The sequence below is a fragment of the Eubalaena glacialis genome, chromosome 12 (assembly GCF_028564815.1).
Source record: "Eubalaena glacialis isolate mEubGla1 chromosome 12, mEubGla1.1.hap2.+ XY, whole genome shotgun sequence".
Classification (NCBI taxonomy): Eukaryota; Metazoa; Chordata; class Mammalia; order Artiodactyla; family Balaenidae; genus Eubalaena; species Eubalaena glacialis.
Window position 1 is genome coordinate 88,573,951 of NC_083727.1, and position 23,873 is coordinate 88,597,823.

Sequence of the window (23,873 nt, forward strand, 5' to 3'; positions counted from 1 at the left end):
AGAGCAGTGCTGATCAAACTAAAAAGAAGGAGATCATTTGTCTTGAATTTTTTAGCAAGCAAGTCTAGGACACTCAATAAATTGTGTCTGTCACTTAAATTCTTTTACAGAGCATTTGAATTTCAGAATAATGTAAGTACTTTAGTGCTTTGATTCACTTTCACAATCAGATCTGCTAAAAAGAATACTCCGCAAAAATTATCAGATTGTCAGAGATTGTCACAGCTCAAAACATTAAGAAAATCTGAGAGTTTAGGTCTTTAATATTATGCACCAAATATTAATTCTCAGAAATAAAGAAAAAATAGCAGATGATGTTCACTCCTTAAGTTACTCTTCATTATCAAAGAATCATTGTAGGAATATTAATATTAAATGTAGCGATATTAATTTTCTCTAATCTCATAAACGTGCAGCTGAGTTAACATTTTTATATGACAATGTAATTAGCGAGAGCTTTAAAAATAGCTTAAATAGGGCTTCCCTGGTGGAGCAGTGGTTGAGAATCTGCCTGCCAATGCAGGGGGACACGGGTTCGAGCCCTGGTCTGGGAGAATCCCACATGCCGCGGAGCAACTAGGCCCGTGAGCCACAACTACTGAGCTTGCGCGTCTGGAGCCTGTGCTCCGCAACAAGAGAGGCCGCGATAGTGAGAGGCCCGCGCACCGCGATGAAGAGTGGCCCCCACTTGCCGCAACTGGAGAAAGCCCTAGCACAGAAACGAAGACCCAGTACAGCCATAAATTAATAAATAAATAAACCCAAAGTTTAAAAAAAGAAAAAAGAAAAGAAACAGGTCTCATCACCATTATCACCATTAAAAAAAAATAGCTTAAATAGAAGAAATATAGAAAAAATGTAGCATTTTTCCAAAGATCTGCTTGAAGAATGATGATTTTGGAGGGAAGTTGAAGCTAACATAAATAGACTTAATGTGAAGAGAATTGCTACAAGTTATTTCAGTAAGAGGCTTGATGATTTGTATTGAGTTTTGCTGTTTCAAGTTATAATCAGAAATTCAATGCTTGCATATTCCCAATAATTTGATATATTTTAACAGATTACATATGTTATTATACCAGCTGTTATACTTCTGTGTACAAGATAATTTATAATTTTTTTTTTTAATTTTCTACATGTTAGTGGAGAATCTGATTGCCAGCTAATTTGGTATCTTTTAAGCAATTCCATGAAGACCTCAGGCAACTCTGGGAAGTAGAATAATCATTCAAGGTGAGATACCTGAGAAGCCTAATTAGAATAAGGAAATCAGTTTTTTAAGAGACACATTGAATTTCATGAATGAAGGAAAATTCATCTATTTCCTTATTAAATATACTCATAGGTTTTTTAATTCTTAAAACAATCACAAGACTTCTGGTTTCTGGTCCAGTGTATAAGAAGCTTAGAAGTCATCACTCCCTTCTTCATAAAATAAAAAGCTGGATAAAACAAAAACAACAACTTTTCTTCGATTTGTGATACAACTGAGGTCACAGGGCAAACTCCTCCCCCCAGAACTGGACAGACAGTAAGGCAGAAACAGAGAATCATAGCAGAGCAGAAACCATTGTTGGAGCCAGTGCCACAGTAGGAAAACAAACTGTAGTTGACAAAGTGCTGGAGGCCTACTGTGTACAAGCTTGAGAGTTAAACACTCCGGGGCAGTGGGGGAGATCTTAGGGAATCCCCTGTACTTTCATTAAATTTTATCTCCAGGAATTCCACCAGGTTCTCACGGTAAATATATGAGAAAAATCCCTTTGTGCTTCCAACAGCAGGGGAAGAATAGCTGTTCCGAAGTACTTCCAGCGCATTCTGTTCTCCTTAACAAGGCCTGACCCCAAAGGAAACTTTTGCCAGAGTGATTAATCAATATTCTCAACTCCAGCCTCCTGAAGCTTTCTTGTCACACCTAAGAGAGGGGGAGGTTGAGAAGCACATGTGAAGCTCACAGCCCAGAGGTGAGGCACAGGCTCCCTAAGGGACTGAGACCCTCCTCTCCCACTTCACCCACATCAATAGGGCTCCCTTACAGTAACAGGGACTACAATGGAAAGAACTGCACAGCTCAGATTGATTTAAGAAGAAGTCTCCAAGGAAACCCAATGATTACAGAGGAGACAAAACAAGGAAATCAGCAGACATTTTAGCCTCTGGCACCCATAGCCAGAGCAAACAGTAAACATCGCCTGACTCCTAGTTAGACAAAAATAAAGTCTCATACTAAACACCTGTTTATCTCAGTTATTTTTATCCAGCACTCTATGTGTGGTTATAACTATAAAACTACAAGGCATGTTAAAAGACAACACAGTTTGAAGAGACAAAGAAAGTACCAAAATCAGACTCAGATATGGCAGAAACTTTGCAATGTTCAGACTAGGACCTTAACACTACTATAATTAATATGATAAGAATTCAAAAAAAAAAAAAAAAAAACCAACAATGATAACCAAATTCAAAACATATGTATTATATTTTGTGCTCTTAAAGATACTACCATTATCCCTGCTCTTCAAGAGCTTGAAATCTATCAGGGTGGACAGATAAATAAGGAAACAAGCAAATATTATACTAGAATGTGATAACTGATGCAAGATGTAGTCTATTCCCATCTATTCTGACTTACCCTTTCTGTGAGTTGTCAATTCTTCCCTATGCCCACTGCTTTCATGTTCACCTAAGCTCTATATGAGCACTTAATCCTTACTCCTAATGTGATTCAATTTACCTATCCTCCAATCCTACTAACTACGTTGTTACTTAAGCCTCTCTGAAATTCTATATTATTCTGTGAATGACATTCTTTAAGGTACCAATGAAGTTTGACTTTTTGCCATGATTATGAGTCTTATTTCTTTATATCCCATTTACTCTCAGGATTAGTTGGAGAAGGAAGGAAAACATCTAAAAAGCAGTTGTTCAATAGTCTTATGCATTTGCCATAACTGTTTCTAAAATAGTTTTGTCAAAGGTGTGGCCAAAATGGCAGAGAAGGAAGAACTTGAACTCCTCCCACAGACACCTCAAAATTACAAATACAGAGAAACTAACCATGGAAACTATCTGAAGACTAGCAGAAAAGGTTTTCCACACTTAAAAACATAAAGAAGGAACCAAAAGGAGAAAGGTAGGAGGGGTGGAGATGCAGTATGGTCAAGACCCAGACCCACCTTGTCAGTGACCCACACACAGGAGGAGTATCACAACTGCAGAGGTTCTCCCCAAAGAGCAAGAGGTAAAACCACATATTGAGTTCCCCCGCCCAGACATCCTGCACTTGGCGTATGAGCCCCTAGAGAGTCTGACTTTGAAAACCAGCAGGGATTGCAAATGGGAGACCCAGAGGGCTGTGGGAACAGAGATTTTGCTCTTCAAGAGTATGCACAAAATCTCACACACTCTGAGTCTCAGCATAGAGACTATAGTTTGAGAAACCTGAGTCAGACCCACTTGCCGATCTTGCAGAGTCTCCCAGAGAGGCAGGAAGCAAACTGGGACACCCACAGGAGATGGAGATGCTGTTAGCAGCCATTTTTGAGAGTCATTCTATCATGTGAACACAAGCTCTAGCAGGCAACATTTTGGAATCCTCCCACTACACTGTCAGTGTCAAGGGTTTACCTCCCCACCAGTGGACCAGCACCAGCCCTGTGTCCATCTGACCTTTTGTTCCACAGAGCCAGCCATGCAGGGGCACGGCCCCACCAACGAGTGACCAGCACCAGCCACGTGCCAACCCCCCATCCCCAGTTCGTATAGCCAGCTGGATGAGGGCACAGCCCTGCCCAACAAAGGGCTAGTACCAGACCTGCAGCCCTGGATCCACACAGCCAGCTGTGTAGGGACCTGGCCCTGTCCTCCAGTGGCCCTGCAAACATGAAATGAGGCAGAGCCTCATAGCCAAATGGGCTGGAATCTAGCCCCATCTATCAACAAGCCCCAAGTTCTTGGCCCACCACAACATAAGGGGATACACAGCCCACATAGGGGGCAGCCTTAGAGCATATGACTCTAGCAACCAGAGGGAAGCATGCTGCTGGGCCTCATAGGATGACTCCTACATAAGATCATTTCTCCAAGATTGGTAAACATAACCAAAATACCTAATACATGGAAATAAACACAAAGAATTAGGTAAAATAAGGAGAGAGAGAAATATGTTCCAAACAAATAAATAACACAAAACCTCATAAAAAGAACTAAATGAAGTAGAATAAACAATCTGCCCAGTAAAGGGTTCAAGGTTATGATAATCAAGATGCCCAATGAACTTGGGAGAAGAAAGGATGAACACAGTGAGAAGTTCAACAAAGAGTAGAAAATATAAAGAAGAACCAAACACAGCTGTAAAATAAAATAAAACCTACACTAGAAGGAATCAACAGTAGATAAGAAAAACAGATCAGTCATTGAAAGACAGAGTAGTGAAAATCACCCAAACTGAACAGAAAAAAAGAAAAAAATAATTAAAAGAAATGAGGATAGTTTAAGAGACCTATAGGACACCACCAGGCATACTAACAATTACATTATAGAAGTCCCAGAAAAAAAAAATAGAGAGAGAAATAGGGGCAGAGAACTTATTTGAACAAATAATAGCTGAAAAATTTCCTCACCTGGGAATAGAAGCAAACATTCAGGTCCAAGAAGCACAGAGAGTCCCAAACAAGATAACTCCAAAGAGGTTCATACCAAGATATGTTCTAACTGAAATGGCAAAAATGAAAGATAATGAAAGAATCTTAAAAGTAGTAAGAGAAAGGCAACTAGTTTCATACAAACAAACTCCCGTGAGGCTGTAAATTGATTTCTCAACAGAAACTTTGTAGGCCATAAGGAAGAGAAATTATATCATTAAAGTGATTAAAGGCTACAACTTCCAACCAACTCTACCCATCAAGGATATCATTCAGATTTGAAGGAAAGATAAAGAGTTTTACAGACAAGCAAAACCTAAGAGTTGAGCACCACTAAACTGGCTCTACAAGAAATGTGAAACGGACTTCTCTAAGTGAAAAAGAAAAGGCAATGACTGTAAATATGAAAATTACAAAATGAAAAATCTCAATGCAAATGCAAATATACAATGACAATAGTAGAGCAACACTTATAAAGCTACTAGGAAGGTTAAAAGACAAAAGAAGTAAAACAATCTATATCCTCAATAAGTAGTTAAGAAATACACAAAACAAGAAGGATGTAAAATATGATATTAAAAACATTAAATGTGGGAGGAGGGAATAAAGATGCAGGGTGTTAAAACGTGTTGGAAAATAAGAGGCCATCAACTAAAAATTATTATTTAGGTTGTTATATATAAAAAGCATGGTAACCACAATCCAAATCTATAATAGATATACACGTAAAGAAGAGAAAGGTACCCAAACATGACACTAAAGATAGTCATCAAATCATAAGGGAAGAGAGCAAAGGAAGAAGGGAAAAAAAAGAAAAAGAACAAAATGGCAATAAGTACATACTTTTTAATAATTATTTTAAATATAAATGAATTAAATGATCCAATCAAATACAGAGTGGCTGATTGGATACAATACCAAGACCCATATATATGCTGCCTGCAAGAGACTCACTTCTGATCTAAAGACACACACAGACTGAAAGTGAGGGGATGGGAAAAGGTATTCCCCATAAATGGAAATCAAAAGAAAATTGGGGTAACAACATTTATATCAGACAAAATAGACTTTAAAACAAAGACTGTAAGATGAGACAAAGAATGACATTACATAATAATAAAATAGAAGATATAACAATTGTAAATCTATGTGCACTCAAAACAGGAGCATCTAAATACATAAAGCAAATATTAATAAATATAAAGAAATAAATTAACAGTTACACAATAATAATAGGGGACTTTAACACCCCATTTACATAAATTGACATATCATCCAGCCAGAAAATCAGTAGGAAAACATTGGTCTCAAATGATACATCAGATCAACTAGACTTAATAGCTATCTATAGAATAGTTCATCCAAAAGCAGCAGAATATACATATTCAAGTGCACATGGGATATTTTCTAGGATAGATCACATGCTAAACCACAAAACAAGTCTCAGAAAACTTAAAAAGATTAAAATCATACCAAGCATCTTTTCTGAACACAATACCATGAGACTAGAATTACCTATAAGAAAAAAAAAAAAAAAAAACTGCACAAAACACAAACACATGGAGTCTAAACAACATGCTACTAAACAACCAATGGATTACTGAAGAGATCAAAGAGGAAATAAAAAAAAAATACCTGTAGACAAATGAAAACAAAAACACAGGATCCAAAATCTATGGGACAGAGCAAAAGCATTTCTAAGAGGGGAGTTCATAGCAACACAAGCCTACATCAGGAAAGAAGAAAAATCAAGAAAACAACATAATCTTACACCTAAAGGGACTAAAAAAAGAAAAACAAAGAAACCCAAAGTTAGTAGAAGGAAAGAAATGATTAAGATCAGAGCAGAAATAAATGAGTCTAAAAAAAGAGCAGAAAAGATCATTGAAACTAAGAGCTGCTTCTTTGAAAAAATAAATGAAATTGATAACCTTTTAGCCAGGCTTATCAATAAAAATAGAGAGAGGGCTTAAATAAGTGAATTTAGAGAGGAGAAGTTACAACCAACACCACATGAGACGTTGTTACAAACAATTATATGCCTATAGAATGGACAACCCTGAAGAAAAAGGCAAACGCCTAAAAGAGTATAATCCCCCAAGACTGAATTAGGAAGAAATAGAAAGTACAAACAGACTGATTCCTAGTAATGAAATTGAGTCAGTAATTTAAACAAAACAGAACAAAAAACTCCCAACAAACAAGTCTACCAAACATTGAGAAGAGTTAATGCCTATCTTTCTCAAACTATGCAAACAAACTGAAGAGGAAAGAACTCTTCCAAACTCATTCTGTGAAGTCAGCATCACCCTGATACCAAAACCAGACAAAGAAAAAAAGAAAGAAAGAAAGAAAATTATAGGCCAATATCACTAAAGAATACAGATGCAAAAGTCTTCAACAAAATATTAGCAAAATGAATTTAGCAATACATTAAAATGATCCTATGCTACAATCAAGTGGATTTATCCCAGGGATGCAAGAATGGTTTAATATCCACAAATCAATCAATGTGATATATCACATTAACTAACTGAAGAATGAAAATTATACAATCATCAGAATAGATACTGAAAAATATTTCAATGAAATTCAACATCCATTTATGACAAAAATCCTCAACAAACTGTGTATAGAGAGAACAATCCTCAACATAATAAAGCCCACATATAAGAAATACCCAGCCAACATCATACTTAACTTTGAAAAGCTGAAAGCATTGCCTCTAAGATCAGGAACACAACAAGGATGCCCACTCTCACCATTTTTTTTCAACAGTGTTGGAAACCCTAGGTACAGCAATCAGACAAGAAAAGGAAATAAGTGTAGATTGGAGAGGAAGAAGTAAAATTGTCACTGTTTGCAGATGACATGATACATATATAGCAAATCCTAAAGACACGATCAAAAGACTATTAGAACTAGTAAATAAATTCAGCAAATTGCAGGATACAAAATTTATATACAGAAATCTCTTTTACTTCTATACACTGATAACAAACTATCAGAAAGAGAAATGATGAAAACAATCCCATTAAAATTGAATAAAAAAGAATAAGTTACCTCTGTATAAATCTAACCAACAAGGTAAAAGTCTTGTACTCCAATAACTATGACACTGATGAAAGAAACTGAAGAAGGCACAAATACACATAAAGTTTAACAATGTTCATGGACTGGAAGAATTAATGTTGCTAAAATGTTCATACTACCCAAGGCAATCTAAAGATTCAATGCAATCCCTATCAAAATACCAATGGCATTTTTCACAGAACTAGAACAAATAATTCTAAAAATTTGTGTGGAAACACAAAAGACCCCAAATAGCTAAAGCAATGTTGAGAAAGAAGAATGAAGCTGGAAGTATCAAGCTCTGTGATTTTAAACTATACAACAAAGCTACAGTAATCAAAACAGCATGGCACTGGCACAGAAACAGACACATAGCTCAATGGAACAAAAGAGAGAGCCCAGAAATAAACCCACACACTCATGGTTAATTAATCTATGACAAGGGAGGCAAGAATATACAATGGAGAAAAAACAACCTCTTCAATAAATGGTGGTGGGAAAACTGGACAGCTACACAAAAAGATCAAACTGGACCACTTTCTCACACCATATACAAAAATAAACTCAAAATAGATTTAAGACTTAAGCATAAAATCTGAAACTACAAAACTCTTAGTTAGAAAACATAGGCAGTACACTCTTTGACATAGGTCTTAGTAATAATTTTTTGGATTTGTCTTCTCAAGCCAGGAAAACAAAAGCAAAAATAAACAAATGAGACTACATCAAACTAAAAAGCTCTTGCACAGTGGAGGAAACTACCAATGTAAAAAAGGCAGCCTACTAAATGAGAGACAATATTTGCAAATCATATATCTGATTTTCTTATATTTGAGCAAAACATTTTTCTTTTTAAATTCCAACTAATAATTTACATCCTATTTTCAAGGGTGTATCTTTAAGTCATATTTAATTTAAAATGTCTATACACTGCTATAACATTGATAGGTACAACATTTAAATGTAAATTCTTTTTCACTAAATTGTTTCCTCTGTCTTTATCTGGTCATTTTAGAACATATCAAATGCATTAACAAAAGTAGAATCTCCCTTATATCTTTATAGGTTTTACCCACACAGTATATCTTATGATTTTAAGTTTTTAAGTTTTATTTTAGCTTTCAATACTTGAGACAGTGGCTATAAGAATATCCATTTCAAATTTATTTGTTAAATGCCATAGTAAAATATAAGTTTATTATATCTGTAACAGTTCCCTCCAATTAGTAGACTTCTGGTTTTATAAAACTATATGTTTTTCAGGATTTTTTTTACATTGTCAACATATACCTCAAAGGAATTTTAAAGATATTTGCTAGTAAATTCTTCTTGTTTAACAAAAGAAATCTATAAAATGATCATTTCTTTTCTAATTATTTAGATTTCTATATACCAGCTGCATTAGCAGAATAATTTACTTAAATAAAGGATATAGTTCAGTCTTCTTCTCTTTCTACTGACTCCTTGAGAAAGCTATTATTGATGTAATCTGAGGTGATATGAAAATAATTTCTTGGCACCAAATACCTCCCACACTCAGTTGTCAGAGTGCCTGAAATTCTTCCTCAAAGATCATACTCCTGCGATCACTAAGGGAAAATCCTTTCCCCAGGGCAAAACCTGGATTGGAGGATTTTCAGAGAAAGGAAAACAATGGTTCTGTTTTAGTTTACCCATGTCCCTCTCAGACAGATTGGACTTATACTCAGGCTTTCTCAAATTCTTGTGTTCGGATGATAGGTATCGACCATTTTTCTGTTCAATTCCTTAACCACTTCCAGACCCTCCTGCTTCTGATCCTCCAGCTCTGAGGAGTCCTCTGCCCCATTCATACCTGGGCATCCTTCTTCAGAACTGGCCAGGCCTCGCATTTCCTTGAAGTCTGATTCCTTAATACTGCACCTGACTGGATACCCTCTCTAATTATTTAGCCTTAATCTTGGTTAAGACTGGTCCATCTATTAATCAAATTTATAAATATATATTTTTTATTTTAAAATTTCATTTTATTTTACTTTTTATCTTTTGGCTGTGGTGGGTCTTTGTTGCTGCGTGTGGGTTTTCTCTAGTTGCGGCTAGCGAGGGCTACTCTTTGTTGCAGTGCGCGGGCTACTCATTGTGGTGGCTTCTCTTGTTGCAGAGCATGGGCTCTAGGCACGGGGGCTTCAGTAGTTGTGGCACACGGGCGCAGTAGTTATGGCTTGCGGGCTCTAGAGCTCAAGCTCAGTAGTTGTGGCGCATGGGCTTAGTTGGTCTGCGGCATGTGGGATCTTCCCGGACCAGGGCTCGAACCTTTGTCTCCTGCCTTGGTAGGCAGATTCTTAACCACTGCGCCATTAGGGAAGCCCTATTTTTAAATTTTATATTGGAGTATAGTTGATTTACTATGTTGTGGTAGTTTCAGGTGTATGGCAAAGTGATTTAGTTATACATATACATATATATATATATATATTTTATAAATATACATTTAGAATTCCTGCAACACAGTCTTGCCAATTGCTGTTCCCGTACTATCGATATATTCATATGCTATGGACAGCTTTAATATAGTATTGTGGTCAAAAGCTGTCTTTTAATAGAGATATTTCTACCAGGTAAGTCTATTCTAGTGCTAATGGAGTCACCTGTTCAAATTTGCCAAAGAAGGAGATTCATCCTCCCCAGACACACAATACTCTGAGCTCAGCCCTGGAAGCACTGTTATGTCCTTGAGGAAAATGGAGGTTCTGCCAATACACTGATGGTATTAAGTAATTCCTCTCTGGCATTAAACAGAAAAATGTTTTGCTCAAATATAAGAATTCCTTGCCCTTTAATGTTTTAATGCATTCGGTCACTTGCACCTTCGTGTAGATCAGTTTCTCAGAACGCTTTTCTCCTGAGAGGAAGGGCTGAGGGTGCATGCGATGGATGGAAGAAGGGAAGGGGAATGGTGAGAACAGCACAGTAAGTGCAGACAGAGAAGGAGCGAGGTACTGAGAGGAACGTCTCCAACCTCCATTTGTCCCCATGCAACGTTCCAGTATTTCCTCTCTTTCAAAGACGATGAAAAAAAGTATCACAACAAAACCCATCAGTAAGTTTTACCACAAGTCCAGGTGTGCATAAACATGGCGAGCCATCGCCGGGTTCATTTCCTCTGCACATTCCATGAACATGTAAGTTGGAAAGGCACTCATAAAGTTCTTTCTCACAGGGACGTCCTGATCTTCCTGTTAAACACAATAACAGAGCAGAGATTCAACTGTTAATAATAATAATAGTAGTAAGGAGAATAGCTTATATATACACACACATATATATAGTTTCAATTAAATTCTTAATAATAATAATAGTAAGGAGAATAGCTTAATAATAATTCAATTCTTAATAATAATAGTAAGGAGACTAGCATATATACATGTATATAGTTTATATACACTCTTACTCTATGTTATAATTGTGCTAGGTATTTAATATAAATTGTTTCAATTATCTTTATAATCATTCTATCAAGTAGCTATTATTATTATCTCTATTTACTAGCTGGAAAAATTAAATTAAGAGAAGACAAATAATTTGCCCTAAAATCATACAGTGTGTAGAATGGAAGCAAGTATATGTAAAATAAAGTTTCAGATTGTACCTTTGGTGCCATTCTACATTCCACATCTAAATTTCTTTACCTATTTACTTTGGAATAGATACGTAGAAGACAATGGAATAAACACACCCCATAATTCCATTTAAAATGAATTTTAAATTAAAAGGAAAGCAATTACTACAGATTTCTCAATATGAAATGTTTTCTTGTAATCCTCATAGTGTTTTACAGTTAGTATTTCTTAAGTTGTAGTTCTAAAGAATACAAATATTATGTCTTTGCTCAGTTGACTATTGGTTGTAAGAATTCTCCTTAAACATGAGATTTAATTTTCCACACTAAAACACTGCGTGTTTGTCTTCTGTTTGACATTTTCCAGAATTTTAACATTAAACTAGCACCAACATTGCTAAGCTACACACACAATATCTGAGCTGTGGTTTACTAGGTGCATATTAGAAGCAGTGTGAAACCATTGATTCTTTCCTATGGGGCAACTGTTTATAATAAATCAGTATGTTTAAGTACATGTTAACCTGAATATACTATTCCACATAGGGATGAAAGGTCTACAGAAGCAGCTGTCACTACTCCTTGATGACCTATGTGAACTTTAATGCAACTTTTTAAACTTTATTTGTCTATGTATTATCCCACAGCATTTAATCTGAACTCTGGCTAGTGGGAAATTCAGTCTTATTCTTGTTCCTACTTAGCAACATATTCTCACCATTCTCCCTGATAAATTGTATGAGAACAATTAAATAAGTATTCTGGGGTGTTTAGAAATGATTTCTGTGCAATACCACATTATAAGAAGAAAAATAACAATGCAAGTTTAAGAGATTTGGGGGATCCAGATCAAAGTTAGAAGTAGCTGCCAAAAGACCAGTCCATGACTCTCAACTTTGTAATGTTCTGTCATGCAGTGAACAGATCCTGTGGGCATCTCTGTTCATCAGGCTATAAGAGGTGATTCAGGAAAAGTATTTTTGGAGGGCTTATAAAAAGCCACCACAACCAGTCATTCAAATGGTTGAATCTCACAAACATACTGTTTTGCATAACAGCAAATTCTGTAAAAACACTTACATTCTGATAACTGTCCCTATAAAAGTCAAATACACACAAACTTAATAATATCACTTAGAAACACCTACACATAAAACAAAATGTTAAGGAACACTAAAGGGATGTTGAATATAAAATTCAGAATTGTTTCTGCAGGGTGGGAGATACTAATGTGCTCAGAGAGGGATATCGAGGAGGGTAAACTCATTGCTAATGTTATTTCTTGAAGCAAATGGGAGGTACACAAGGTTTATTATATTATCTTATAGAATAACTATACATTATACATTGTTTGTATATTCTTTCAATTGAATAAAACAGTCCATAATATATTTTAAACAATTAAGAATAATAATGTAGTTTTCTTCTTCCTTCTAGTACTGTGAAGGATATTACAAACTCTAAACCATAACATAGGAACAGGGAAAGAAAAAGAGTTCACCAGACCAGTAAAAAGACAAGGAAAATTTTATTCAAGAGTATTACAATAAAAGAAAAAGACTATTGAATTAAGGGAGAGTGATGGAACACAACTGCACTGAACCAAATGTAGGTGGAAGAGTTTTCAAGTGCCGAGATGAGCGAGTGGAAAAATGCTGGTGGATATTGGGCTGGGGGTGTTGGTCAGTGTGCTCAGGCCATCTGTGTGGCTAATGGTCACTCATTGACATTAGACACCTCCCTCCCTGGAGGGGAGAGAGGGGCACTGCCTCCTTCTATGGTTCCATCAAAGTGCTGACTCTCAGGTCCTTGAGAAAGACATTCCTGGGTTGTAAAATTGGCAAAGCCTGCAAGAAGGTTCCAACCTCAATGGGATGGAGAAGAATTTACAATTATGAGTTTTCTAAAGTGAATGCTGTAAGGAAAGAGAGGGTGTGCCCTGGAGTCATGAAGAAGCCTGTCTAAAGTTTAGTTAAGCCAAGGGGAACAGTAAGGATGTCTTGGTCAAAATCAAGAAAATAGGATAGAATAAAAGTTAGTAGGCGTTCAGCTCAGGAAACAGAAATCACTCTAGGTTTCTAAGCAAAAGGGGCCTTAATAACAGAATAAGACGCTCCAAATTTATTAGAAGGAAGGGCTGTATGGGTCACTTCTAGAACCACAGATCTGACTCTCTGCGAGATGCCACCTCAGTCTTAAGCAGGAAAGTGAGAAGCATAAAAGCCACCATTGAATGACTGAGTTCAAAATCCCCTTGCACTAGTTGAGGGAAGCTGGGTACCCAAGAGCTGCCACCACTACCTCCCCAGCTACCTCCCCCTGAAGCTGGTGACTCAACACCAAATTGCAGTCTTTCTGCCCTTCCTGCCAGTCCTGTTTTTTAATACACAGTCAGTGATTTGATAGTGAAATCTGCTGCATAAAACCCCACATGTCCATGACCTTCTCCACCAGATGAAACTGCTAAGACACCCAGAAATGACCTCCACCATATCCTCCAGATTTCAGGCATGTTTATATTGGTGGAACTCAATTTATATTTACAATTTCAATTTCAAGGGAGTTTAGATATTGTAGTTTTTAATGTCCTTGTCTCTGCAGTACAGAAACCACAATAAACAGGAATGGATGCTGAGTGTCAATCATACCTATTGTGGGCAAAGAATGTCATCTGCCATATCAGTAAACAAAGTGTGTTACAGCCATTAAGCCAGCAGCCACTGTGGCCACCGCCAACTGTGCACCTTGAGGGAATTCAGAATGGAGAAAACAGGAAACAGGATTACTCTCTAGAAAACTAGATAGTTAAGGTGCACGTCAAAGAATGATTTCAATGAGCCCAGACTCTGTTGTCTTCCCATACATAGAAAAGTGCTAAATCCATTAACCTGAGATGTCTGTTTTTTTCTTTAATTAACAGTAATCTTTTGATGTTTGAATACCTGTTTTTTGTTGCAAAAACTCTTGTATATCTGGCTCCTTCCTTTCCTCTTGGGAGCCATCCCTCAGAGAGATCTGAGAGGCTGCCTCCAGGGCTTAAGTCCTCAGCAAGTCCACCGAATAAAACATGATACTCAATTCTTAGGCTGTGCATTTTTTTCAGTCAACACTATCAAAAATAAATAAGATAAGTGTCCTTGTACTGGTGTGGGCCAGAAAATGGAAACAGAATAAGAGAATATAAAACAGGCAAATTAAAATCCAGTAGGTAAAATTGAAAAAAGAAAAGCTCACAGAGATGAAGAAAACATCCTTTGCGTCCCATATAGATTTGCTGTCCATTTGTAATAAGGTAACCAGATGCTAAAAAAATACTGTTTGGTGATTAAAATCAATAAACCAAAAGTTTTCATTAGCAATTCAGAAAAAGTGATCAAATCATTATGGTGTTAAACTCATAGTACTACTCTAATATCTGACATATGATAAAAATAAATGCTTATGGAATGAATGTTGTCAAATAATGCACGTGTAAAACAAAGATGATTTTAGATGTCAAGTTATAATAAAAATAACAAATTAGACTAATTTTTAAGGTGATGAACAAAACAAATCTTTAAATACATCAATATACACAACTAGAAACACTGACCAGTTTTAACACTACCATTCTCTGCTATAAAATAGCAGTTGTAATAGTTTGAGTTTATTAATGAAAATAAAAGTCACTATTTCAAAGATTTATATATTTTACTTTCATTTCATTTTCCCTCTCAGCACCAAGTGATTTTCATCTAATCTGGGGAAAATAAAATTAAACCTAAACCTAAAATAATTCTGCCTTACTAGTTAATATATTATGTAGTAATTGGATAACATAAATTAAGTTTGTCTCCTTTTCTTAGTCTAATTTTAGAATATGTAGAATTGATTTTTACATCTATATCTTCATGAAAATATAATAGTATGTACTCTCATATTAAAGATTATTTCACTTTTCATGGATCTTAATTAAAAGGAAAAATCATTCTATATCTCCTGCTCTAAATACAAAAGCCTATCCCTGACTTAATAATTGTGAGCACGGGTGGCAGATAGTATATGTATTTGTTTCTCAGTTTTCTTGCCCAAAGGACAATGCAGCATTTCTGCTTCAAAATGAATAATGCTATTTTAAGGGCAAAATATGTGTCTGCAGTTTATATCATTACCTATACAAACACGACTGCCCCCCTCCTGAGCATAAAAAGTGTCTGGGCAGAGTGACTGCCCCAGGGATTGAGAACAATTCCGGGAGAAGCATTCACATTTGCAATACAGAGATTTTCCAACTGTCAGCTTGCTCATAATGGTAAACTTACTGAGTGGTAAACATTTTTATGTAACACTATAAATGGGAGTACTTAGACCAAAACATAAGTGCATTTTATTTTGTAAAATAATCTGAATATTTGTATTTGTACTTCAATGGAAAAGAGCTCACTGGTCATTGGATTTACTGCCTACGCAGAGGATGAGCTCTGTGATCAATACTGTCTTGTACCTGGACAAAGACCTCATGCAGAGAGGGTGGGTGAGGTCTGAGATCCAACCTGAGCTCCACTTGTCAGGCACTACCCCTTCTTAGCCTGGAGGGAAGGGTATCTGCCTAGGGAGAGGGAGAGGGAGAGGGCCTTATGCTAATTATGGCCCTTCATGAACCAGAATCACAAATGGACTGTACTTTTCCAAGATGTGCCGAATACAACTTCTCAGATGGGGTTTCCTGGAACAAAACTAAAGAACAGGGTCTTCTAACCTACTTATACCGAGTTTAAATTTCAGTTGTGTTTTGCAGATTCATGTGGCGAGGAAACAGACATTTAATTTTTCAAACTTTGTTCTGTTAAGAAAGTTGCAGGAGTCAAGCAGTTGTTTGACTACAATGAAGAGGGAAGGGAGAAAAGAGACAAAAATCACAAACCTTGAGGTGCAGCTGGAGGAGGCACCCAAGATGACAACCATGGAGGAAGAGCTGTTACAGGAAGACAAGAAAATCCTGAAAATTGGCCACATGATGTGAACTTAAGGAAGATTTCCACAACTGATGAGAGTAAAAAATGGCAATAATTTATGGTACTTAACTAATTTAAAGATAGAAGTAAATACCTAGGGAAGGTAGGTTTCCATCCAGAAGTATGTAAGGTAAGACTAATGGCCTGATTTAGACCAGAGCATAAGAAAGAATTATCAACATGATTTAAAGCTGGTTTCCTCCATGGATGAGAGAGATGAGTGGACCAGGATAAACCAAATAAGTCAGCATTTGTCTTTTTCTGTGCTATTTCGGAGAAGGCAAATTGCTATTAACTACTCAGAAAAATGTTAAGTTCTCAGTTTTTGCTTATGGAAGCCTTTTAGGAGATGATCAGACAGATCTGGGGGGACCCCCTTCCTGAGAAATCTCACAGTGGTTAGAATTGCTAACATACAGATTAAGCTGTCACACACTGATGGACCTTATTGGTGAAGGTCTTTTTTATTTTTTTTTTTGGATGGTTGTCCATTTGATTTTTTTTAAATTTTCATAAGAACATTTAACATGATATGTATCCTTTTAAAAGAAAATTAAGTATGCAATACAGTACTATTAACTATAGGTACACTGTTGTAGAGCAGGGTTCCGGAACTTACTCATCCTGCATAATTGAAACTTTATGGGAAGTTGCTATTCAGTGCAGGCCCTTTTTGGGGAACATAAGAAATGAGGGTACAGCACCAGGCCAGACTTCCTGGCTGTGAATTTCAGTTTTGCCACTAATATGATATGGGGGATTACCCGAAGGCTCTGGGACTACATTTCCTCATGGGAAAAAGGAGATGAAAAAAATACCTTCTTCACAAGGTCATTATGAAAACTGAATAAATGAGTACATGTAAAATAGCAGGGTGTCCATGCACTAATATTGTTATTGTTACTATAATTAGTATTATCTAAACAAATATGTGCTCAAGGCCTCCCACATTTGGCCTTCAACATCTAAAATTCAGAATATGACAGAAAGAAGAGCTCAAAAACAGGGAGAATTTTCAAGGATAAAATGATGAAGAAAAAAATCAGACTGCTATCAAAATGAATTCATGCTGGGGGTGAGGAAAGGACTGACTACACAGCGGTGGCATGAACACATTGTGAGGGCAGTGACCACACGACTGGCTGTGGTGCTACTTACACAGTTTTACACATTTATAAAAACTATGGAACTGCATGTCAGAGAGTGAATTTCAAGATACAAATTAGGAAAAATACTGAAAAAAAGAAAAACCCCAAACAGCTAACTATGCTATTAAAGACAATGAGGAAAGAAGAAAAAAATGTGGAAAGATTGAAGGGTGACCTGCAAGCATGAGATTATTCCTTAAATAACTTCAGAAGTAGGAAGTGCTGGTGTGGTTAAGAGCCCTGGCTGGAGAGAGCCCTTGGGAGGGGACAGGGGTCTGAGAGGGTATCATTAGCAATTTCTAATAATTCGTCTGTTTGTTTTGTTGTTTACAAGGTATGTGCTCTTGTGACTTGGCTGTGAAGAATCTAAGCAGAAATAGAGGCACAGATGTAGAGAACAAACATACGTTTGTATGGACACCAAGGGGGGAAGGTGGCGGGGGAGGGGTGGTGGTGGGATGAATTGGGAGATTGGGATTGACATGTATACACTAATATGTATAAAATGGATAACTAATAAGAAAGAATATTAATTATAAATTATTATTTATAATAAATATATTTATTATTTATAAAAAATAAATTAAAAAAAATTCAAATATTAAAAATAATAATAATAAATTTTAAAAAAAAGGATGGAGCGGTGGCCATAAGAATTTTGCTTAGTGCAGGTCTATAGCAAGTATTCAGTGAAGGACAGCTACTGGTATTGTTATTTAATCAAACTGCTTATACCAACTGTGATAACTCATTCCAATTTGAGAACTTTTGAAATAAATCTGCTTTATATGGGGGGGGAACCCAGAATCTAAGTCTTAAACCAAAAGTACCAGCAAGTTCTGAGTTATCACCCAACAAGGCAGATGGGTGTTATTTTTGAGGTCTTTCGTTTCCACAGTGGACCTGATGGGCATCATTCAGAACGGGACTTCGTTTGATCCTACAGCTGCTTCAGAAGGGCTCCAGGCCTCAAATAAATCTGAAACAAGTGGAATCTTCACCTGGAACATCTAAACTAATCTATCAACATAAAAAATGGAACTAGCAATTATAAGATATGTATTGATATGGTAAAAATGACTTTAATACTTGTTTTGTTTCTTAACTGTTTTCATAGGATTATATGCATTGCTTAAGGTGGCTATCTAACAGTTTTAAATGATCAGACCTTGACAAAAAATATATATATTTTTAATTCTCCAACCTTATTTCTAGGCACTCCTTACATCCAACTTTATTTTTTTTGAATTTTATTTTACTTATTTATTTTTATATACAGCAGTTGTCTTATTAGTTACCTATTTTATACATATTAGTGTATATATGTCAATCCCAATTCATCCCACCACCACCTGCCACCCCCGCTTTCCCCCTTTTGTGTCAATACATTTGTTCTCTACATCTGTGTCTCTATTTCTGCCTTGCAAACCAGTTCATCTGTATCATTTTTCTAGGTTCCGCATATATGCGTTAATATATGATATTTGCTTTTCTTTTTCTGACTTACTTCACTCTGTATGACAGTCTCTAAGTCCATCCATGTCTCTACAAATGACCCAGTTTCATTCCTTTTTATGGCTGAGTAATATTCCATTGTATACATGCACCACATTGTCTGTATCCATTCGTCTGTTGATGGGCATTTAGGTTGCTTCCATGACCTGACTATCGTAAATAGTGCTGCAGTGAATTAGGGTGCATGTGTCTTTTTGAATTACGGTTTTCTCACGGTATATGCCCAGTAGTGGGATTGCTGGGTCATATGGTAATTCTATTTTTAGTTTCTTAAGGAACCTCCATACTGTTCTCCATAGTGGCTGTATCAATTTACATTCCAACTAACAGTGCCAGAGGGTTCCCTTTTCTCCACACCCTCTCCAGCATTTGTTGTTTGTAGATTTTCTGATGATTCCCATTCTAATAAATGTGAGATGATATCTCATTGTAATTTTGATTTGCATTTTTCTAACGATTAGTGATGTTGAGCATCCTTTAATGTGTTTGTTGGTGATCTGTATACCTGCTTTGCAGAAATGTTTATTTAGGTCTTCTGCCCACTTTTGGATTGGGTTGTTTTTTTGATATTGAGCTGCATGAGCTGCTTGTATATTTTGGAGATTAATTCTTTGTCAGTTGCTTCTTTTGCAAATATTTTCTCCCATTCTGAGGGTTGTATTTTTGTCTTGTTTATGGTTTCCTTTGCTGTGCAAAAGCTTTTAAGTTTAATTAGATCTTTGTGTTTATTTTTGTTTTTATTTTCATTACTCTAGGAGGTGGGTCAAAGAATATCTTGCTGTGATTTATGTCAAAGAGTGTTCTGTCTATGTTTTCCTCTAAGAGTTTTATAGTGTCCTGTCTTACATTTATGTCTTTAATCCATTTTGAGTTTATTTTTGTGAGTGGTGTTAGGGAGTGTTCTAATTTCATTCTTTTCCATGTAACTTTCCAGTTTTCCCAGCACCACTTATTGAAGAGGCTGTCTTTTCTCCATTGTATATCCTTGCCTCCTTTGTCATAGATTAGTTGGCCATAGGTGCATGGGTTTATCTCTGGGCTTTCTCTCCTGTTCCATTGATCTATGTTTCTGTTTTTGTGCCAGTACCATATTGTCTTCATTACTGTAGCTTTGTAGTATAGTCTCAAGTCAGGGAGTCTGATTCCTCCAGCTCTGTTTTTTTCCCTCAGGATTACCTTGGCTATTTGGGGTCTTTTGTGTCTGCATACAAATTTTAAGATTTTTTGTTCTAGTTCTGTAAAAAATGCCATGGGTAATTTGATAGGGATTGCATTGACTCTGTAGATTGCTCTGGGTAGTATAGTCATTTTCACAATATTGATTCTTCCAATCCAAGAACATAGTATATATCTCCATCTGTTTGTTTCATCTTTGATTTCTTTCATCAGTGTCTTGTAGTCTTCTGCATTCAGGTCTTTTGTCTCCTTAGGTAGGTTTATTCCTAGGTATTTTATTCTTTTTGTTGCAATGGTGAAAAGGATTGTTTCCTTAATTTCTTTTTCTGATCTTTTGTTGTTAGTGAATAGGAATGCAAAAGATTTCTGTGCATTAATTTTGTATCCTGCAACTTTACCAATTCATTGATTAGCTCTAGTAGTCTTCTGATGGCATCTTTAGGATTATCCATGTATAGTATCATGTCATCCATGATAGTGACAGGTTTACTTCTTTTCCAATTTGTATTCCTTTTATTTCTTTTTTTTAAAAAATTAATTAATTTATTTATTTATTTTTGGCTGTGTTGGGTCTCCGTTTCTGTGTGAGGGCTTTCTCTAGTTGCGGCAAGAGGGGGCTACTCTTCATCGCGGTGGGCGGACCTCTCACTGTCACGGCCTCTCTTGTTGCGGAGCACAGGCTCCAGAGGCGCAGGCTCAGTAGTTGTGGTTCACAGGCTTACTTGCTCTGCGGCATGTGGGATCTTCCCAGACCAGCGCTCGAACCCGTGTCCCCTGCATTGGCAGGCAGACTCTCAACCACTGCGCCACCAGGGAAGCCCCCTTTTATTTCTTTTTCTTCTCGGATTGTTGTGGCTAAAACTTCCAAATCTCTGTTGAATAATAGTGGTGAGAATGGACATCCTGTTATGTTCCTGATCTTAGAGGAAATGCTTTCAGTTTTTCACCTTTGAGAATGATGTTTGCTGTGACTTTGTCATATATGGCCTTTATTATGTTGAGGTAGGTTTCCTCTGTGCCTACTTTCTGGAGAGTTTTTATCATAAATGGATGTTGAATTTTGTCAAAAGCTTTTTCTGCATCTACTGAGATGATCACAGGGTTTTTAGTCTTCAATTTGTTAATATGGTGTATCATGTTAAGTGGTTTGCATATATTGAAGAATCCTTGTATCTCTGAGATAAATCACACTTGATCATGCTGTATGATCCTTTTAATGTGCTGTTGGATTCTGTTTGCTAGTATTTTGTTGCGGATTTTTGCATTATCTTCTTTTTTTGTAGTATCTTTGGTATCAGGGTGATGATGGTCTTGTAGAATGAGTTTGGGAGTGTTCCTTTCTCTGCAATTTTTTGGAAGCGTTTGAGAAGGATGGGTGTTAGCTCTTCTCCAAATGTTTGATAGAATTCACCTGTGAAGCCGTCTGGTCCTGGACTTCTGTTTGTTGGAAGATTTTTAATCACAGTTTCAATGTCATTGCTTGTGATTGGTCTGTTCATGTTTTCAATTTCTTCCTGGTTCAGTCTTGGAAGGTTATACCTTTCTAAGAATCTGTCCATTTCTTCCAGGCTGTCCATTTTATTGGCATAGAGTTGCTGTAGTAGTCTCTTATGATGCTTTGTATTTCTGTGGTGTCCAATGTAACTTCACCTTTTTCATTTCTAATTTTATTGATTTGAGTACGCTCTGTCTTTTTCTTGATGATTCTGGCTAAAGGTTTGTCAATTTTGTTTCTCTTCTCAAAGAACCAGCCTTTAGTTTTATTGATCTGTGCTATTGTTTTCTTTGTTTCTATTTCATTTATTTCTGCTCGGATCTTTATGATTCCTTTCCTTCTGCTAACTTTGGAGTTTGTTTGTTCTTCTTTCTCTAGTTCGTTTAGGTGTAAGGTTAGATTGTTTGTTTGAGATTTTTCTTGTTTCTTCAGGTAAGATTGTATTGCTATAAACTTCCCTCTTACAACTTCTTTTGCTGCATCCCATAGGTTTTGGATTGTCATGTTTTCACTGTCATTTGTCTCTAGGTATATTTTAATTTCCTCTTTGATTTTGTCAGAGATCCCTTCGTTATTTAGTGAAGTATTGTTTAGCCTCCATGTGTTTGTGCTTTTTATGTTTTTTCCTTGTAATTTATTTCTAATCTCATAGCCTTGTGGTCAGAAAAGATGCTTGATAGGATTTCAATTTTCTTAAATTTACCGAGGCTTGATTTGTGACCCAAGATGTGATCTATCCTGGAGAATGTTCCGTGCGCTCTTGAGAAGAAAGTGTAATCTGCTGTTTTCAGATGGAATGTCCTATAAATATCAATTACATCTATCTGGTCTACTGTGTCATTTACAACCTGTGTTTCCTTATTAATTTTCTGTCTGGATGATCTGTCCATTGGTGTGAGGTGTTAAAGTCCCCTATTATTATTGTGCTACTGTTGATTTCCTCTTTCATAGCTGTTAGCATTTGCCTTATGTATTGAGGTGCTCCTATGTTAGGTGCATAGATATTTATAATTGTTATATCTTCTTCTTGGATTGATCCCTTGATCATTATGTAGTGTCCTTCCTTGTCTCTTGTAACACTCTATATTTTAAATCTATTTTATCTGAGTATTGCAACTCCAGCTTTCTTTTGATTTCCATTTGCATGGAATATCTTTTTCTATCCCCTCACTTTCAGTCTGTATGTGTCCCTTGGTCTGAAGTGGGTCTCTTGTAGACAGCATATATATGGGTCTTGTTTTTGTATCCATTGAGCGAGCCTGTGTCTTTTGGTTGGAGAATTTAATCCATTCACATTCAAGGCAATTATCGATATGTATATTCCTATTACCATTTTCTTAATTGTTTTGGGTTTGTTTTTGTAGGTTCTTTCCTTCTCTTATGTTTCCTACTTAGAGAAGTTCCTTTAGCATTTGTTGTAGAGCTGGTTTGGTGGTGCTGAATTATCTTAGCTTTTGCTTGTCTGTAAAACTTTTGATTTCTCCATAGAATCTGAATGAGATCCTTGTCATGTAGAGTAATCGTGGTTGTAGTTTCTTCCCTTACATCACTTTAAATATATCGTGCCATGCCCTTCTGGCTTCTAGAGTTTCTGCTGAGAAATCAACTGTTAACCTTATGGGAGTTCCCTTGTATTTTATTTGTCACTTTTCCCTTGTTGCTTTTAATAATTTGTTTTTAATTTTTGTCAGTTTGATTACTCTGTGTCTTGGCATGTTTCTCCTTGGGTTTATCCTTTATGGGACTCTCTGCACTCCCTGGACATGGCTAGCTATTTCCTTTCCTTGTTAAGGAAGTTTTCTAATATAATCACTTCATATTTTCTTGGGTCCTTTCTCTCTCTCTTCTCCTTCTGGGACCCCTATTATGTGAATGTCGTTGTGTTTAATGTTGTCCCAGAGTTCTCTTAGGCTGTCTTCATTTCTTTTCATTCTTTTTTCTTTAATGTGTTCTGCAGCAGTGAATTCCACCATTCTGTCTTCCAGGTCACTTTTCCTTTCTCCTGCCTCAGTTATTCTGCTATTGATTCCTTCTAGTTTATTTTTCACTTCAGTTATTGTATTGTTCCTCTCTGTTTGTTTGTTCTTTAATTCTTCTAGGGTGTTTGTTATTTAATTCTTTTAGGTGTTAGTTAAAAATTTCTTACATCTTCTTGATCTTTGTCTCCATTCTTTTTCTGAGGTCTGGATCATCTTCACTATCATTTTTCTGAATTCTTTTTCTAGAAGGTGG

At 36.3% G+C, this 23,873-nt stretch overlaps 1 protein-coding gene across 1 annotated transcript in view; it reads right to left on the reverse strand.

The window, feature by feature from the left end:
* EYS (eyes shut homolog) overlaps window positions 1–23,873 on the reverse strand; it is a 1,734,738-nt gene that overhangs the window by 856,291 nt on the left and 854,574 nt on the right. Inside the window, exon 22 of the mRNA XM_061207220.1 lies at window positions 10,806–10,930. Within this exon, the coding sequence (XP_061063203.1) occupies window positions 10,806–10,930 (125 nt within the window). The remainder of the gene's footprint in view (window positions 1–10,805; window positions 10,931–23,873) is intronic.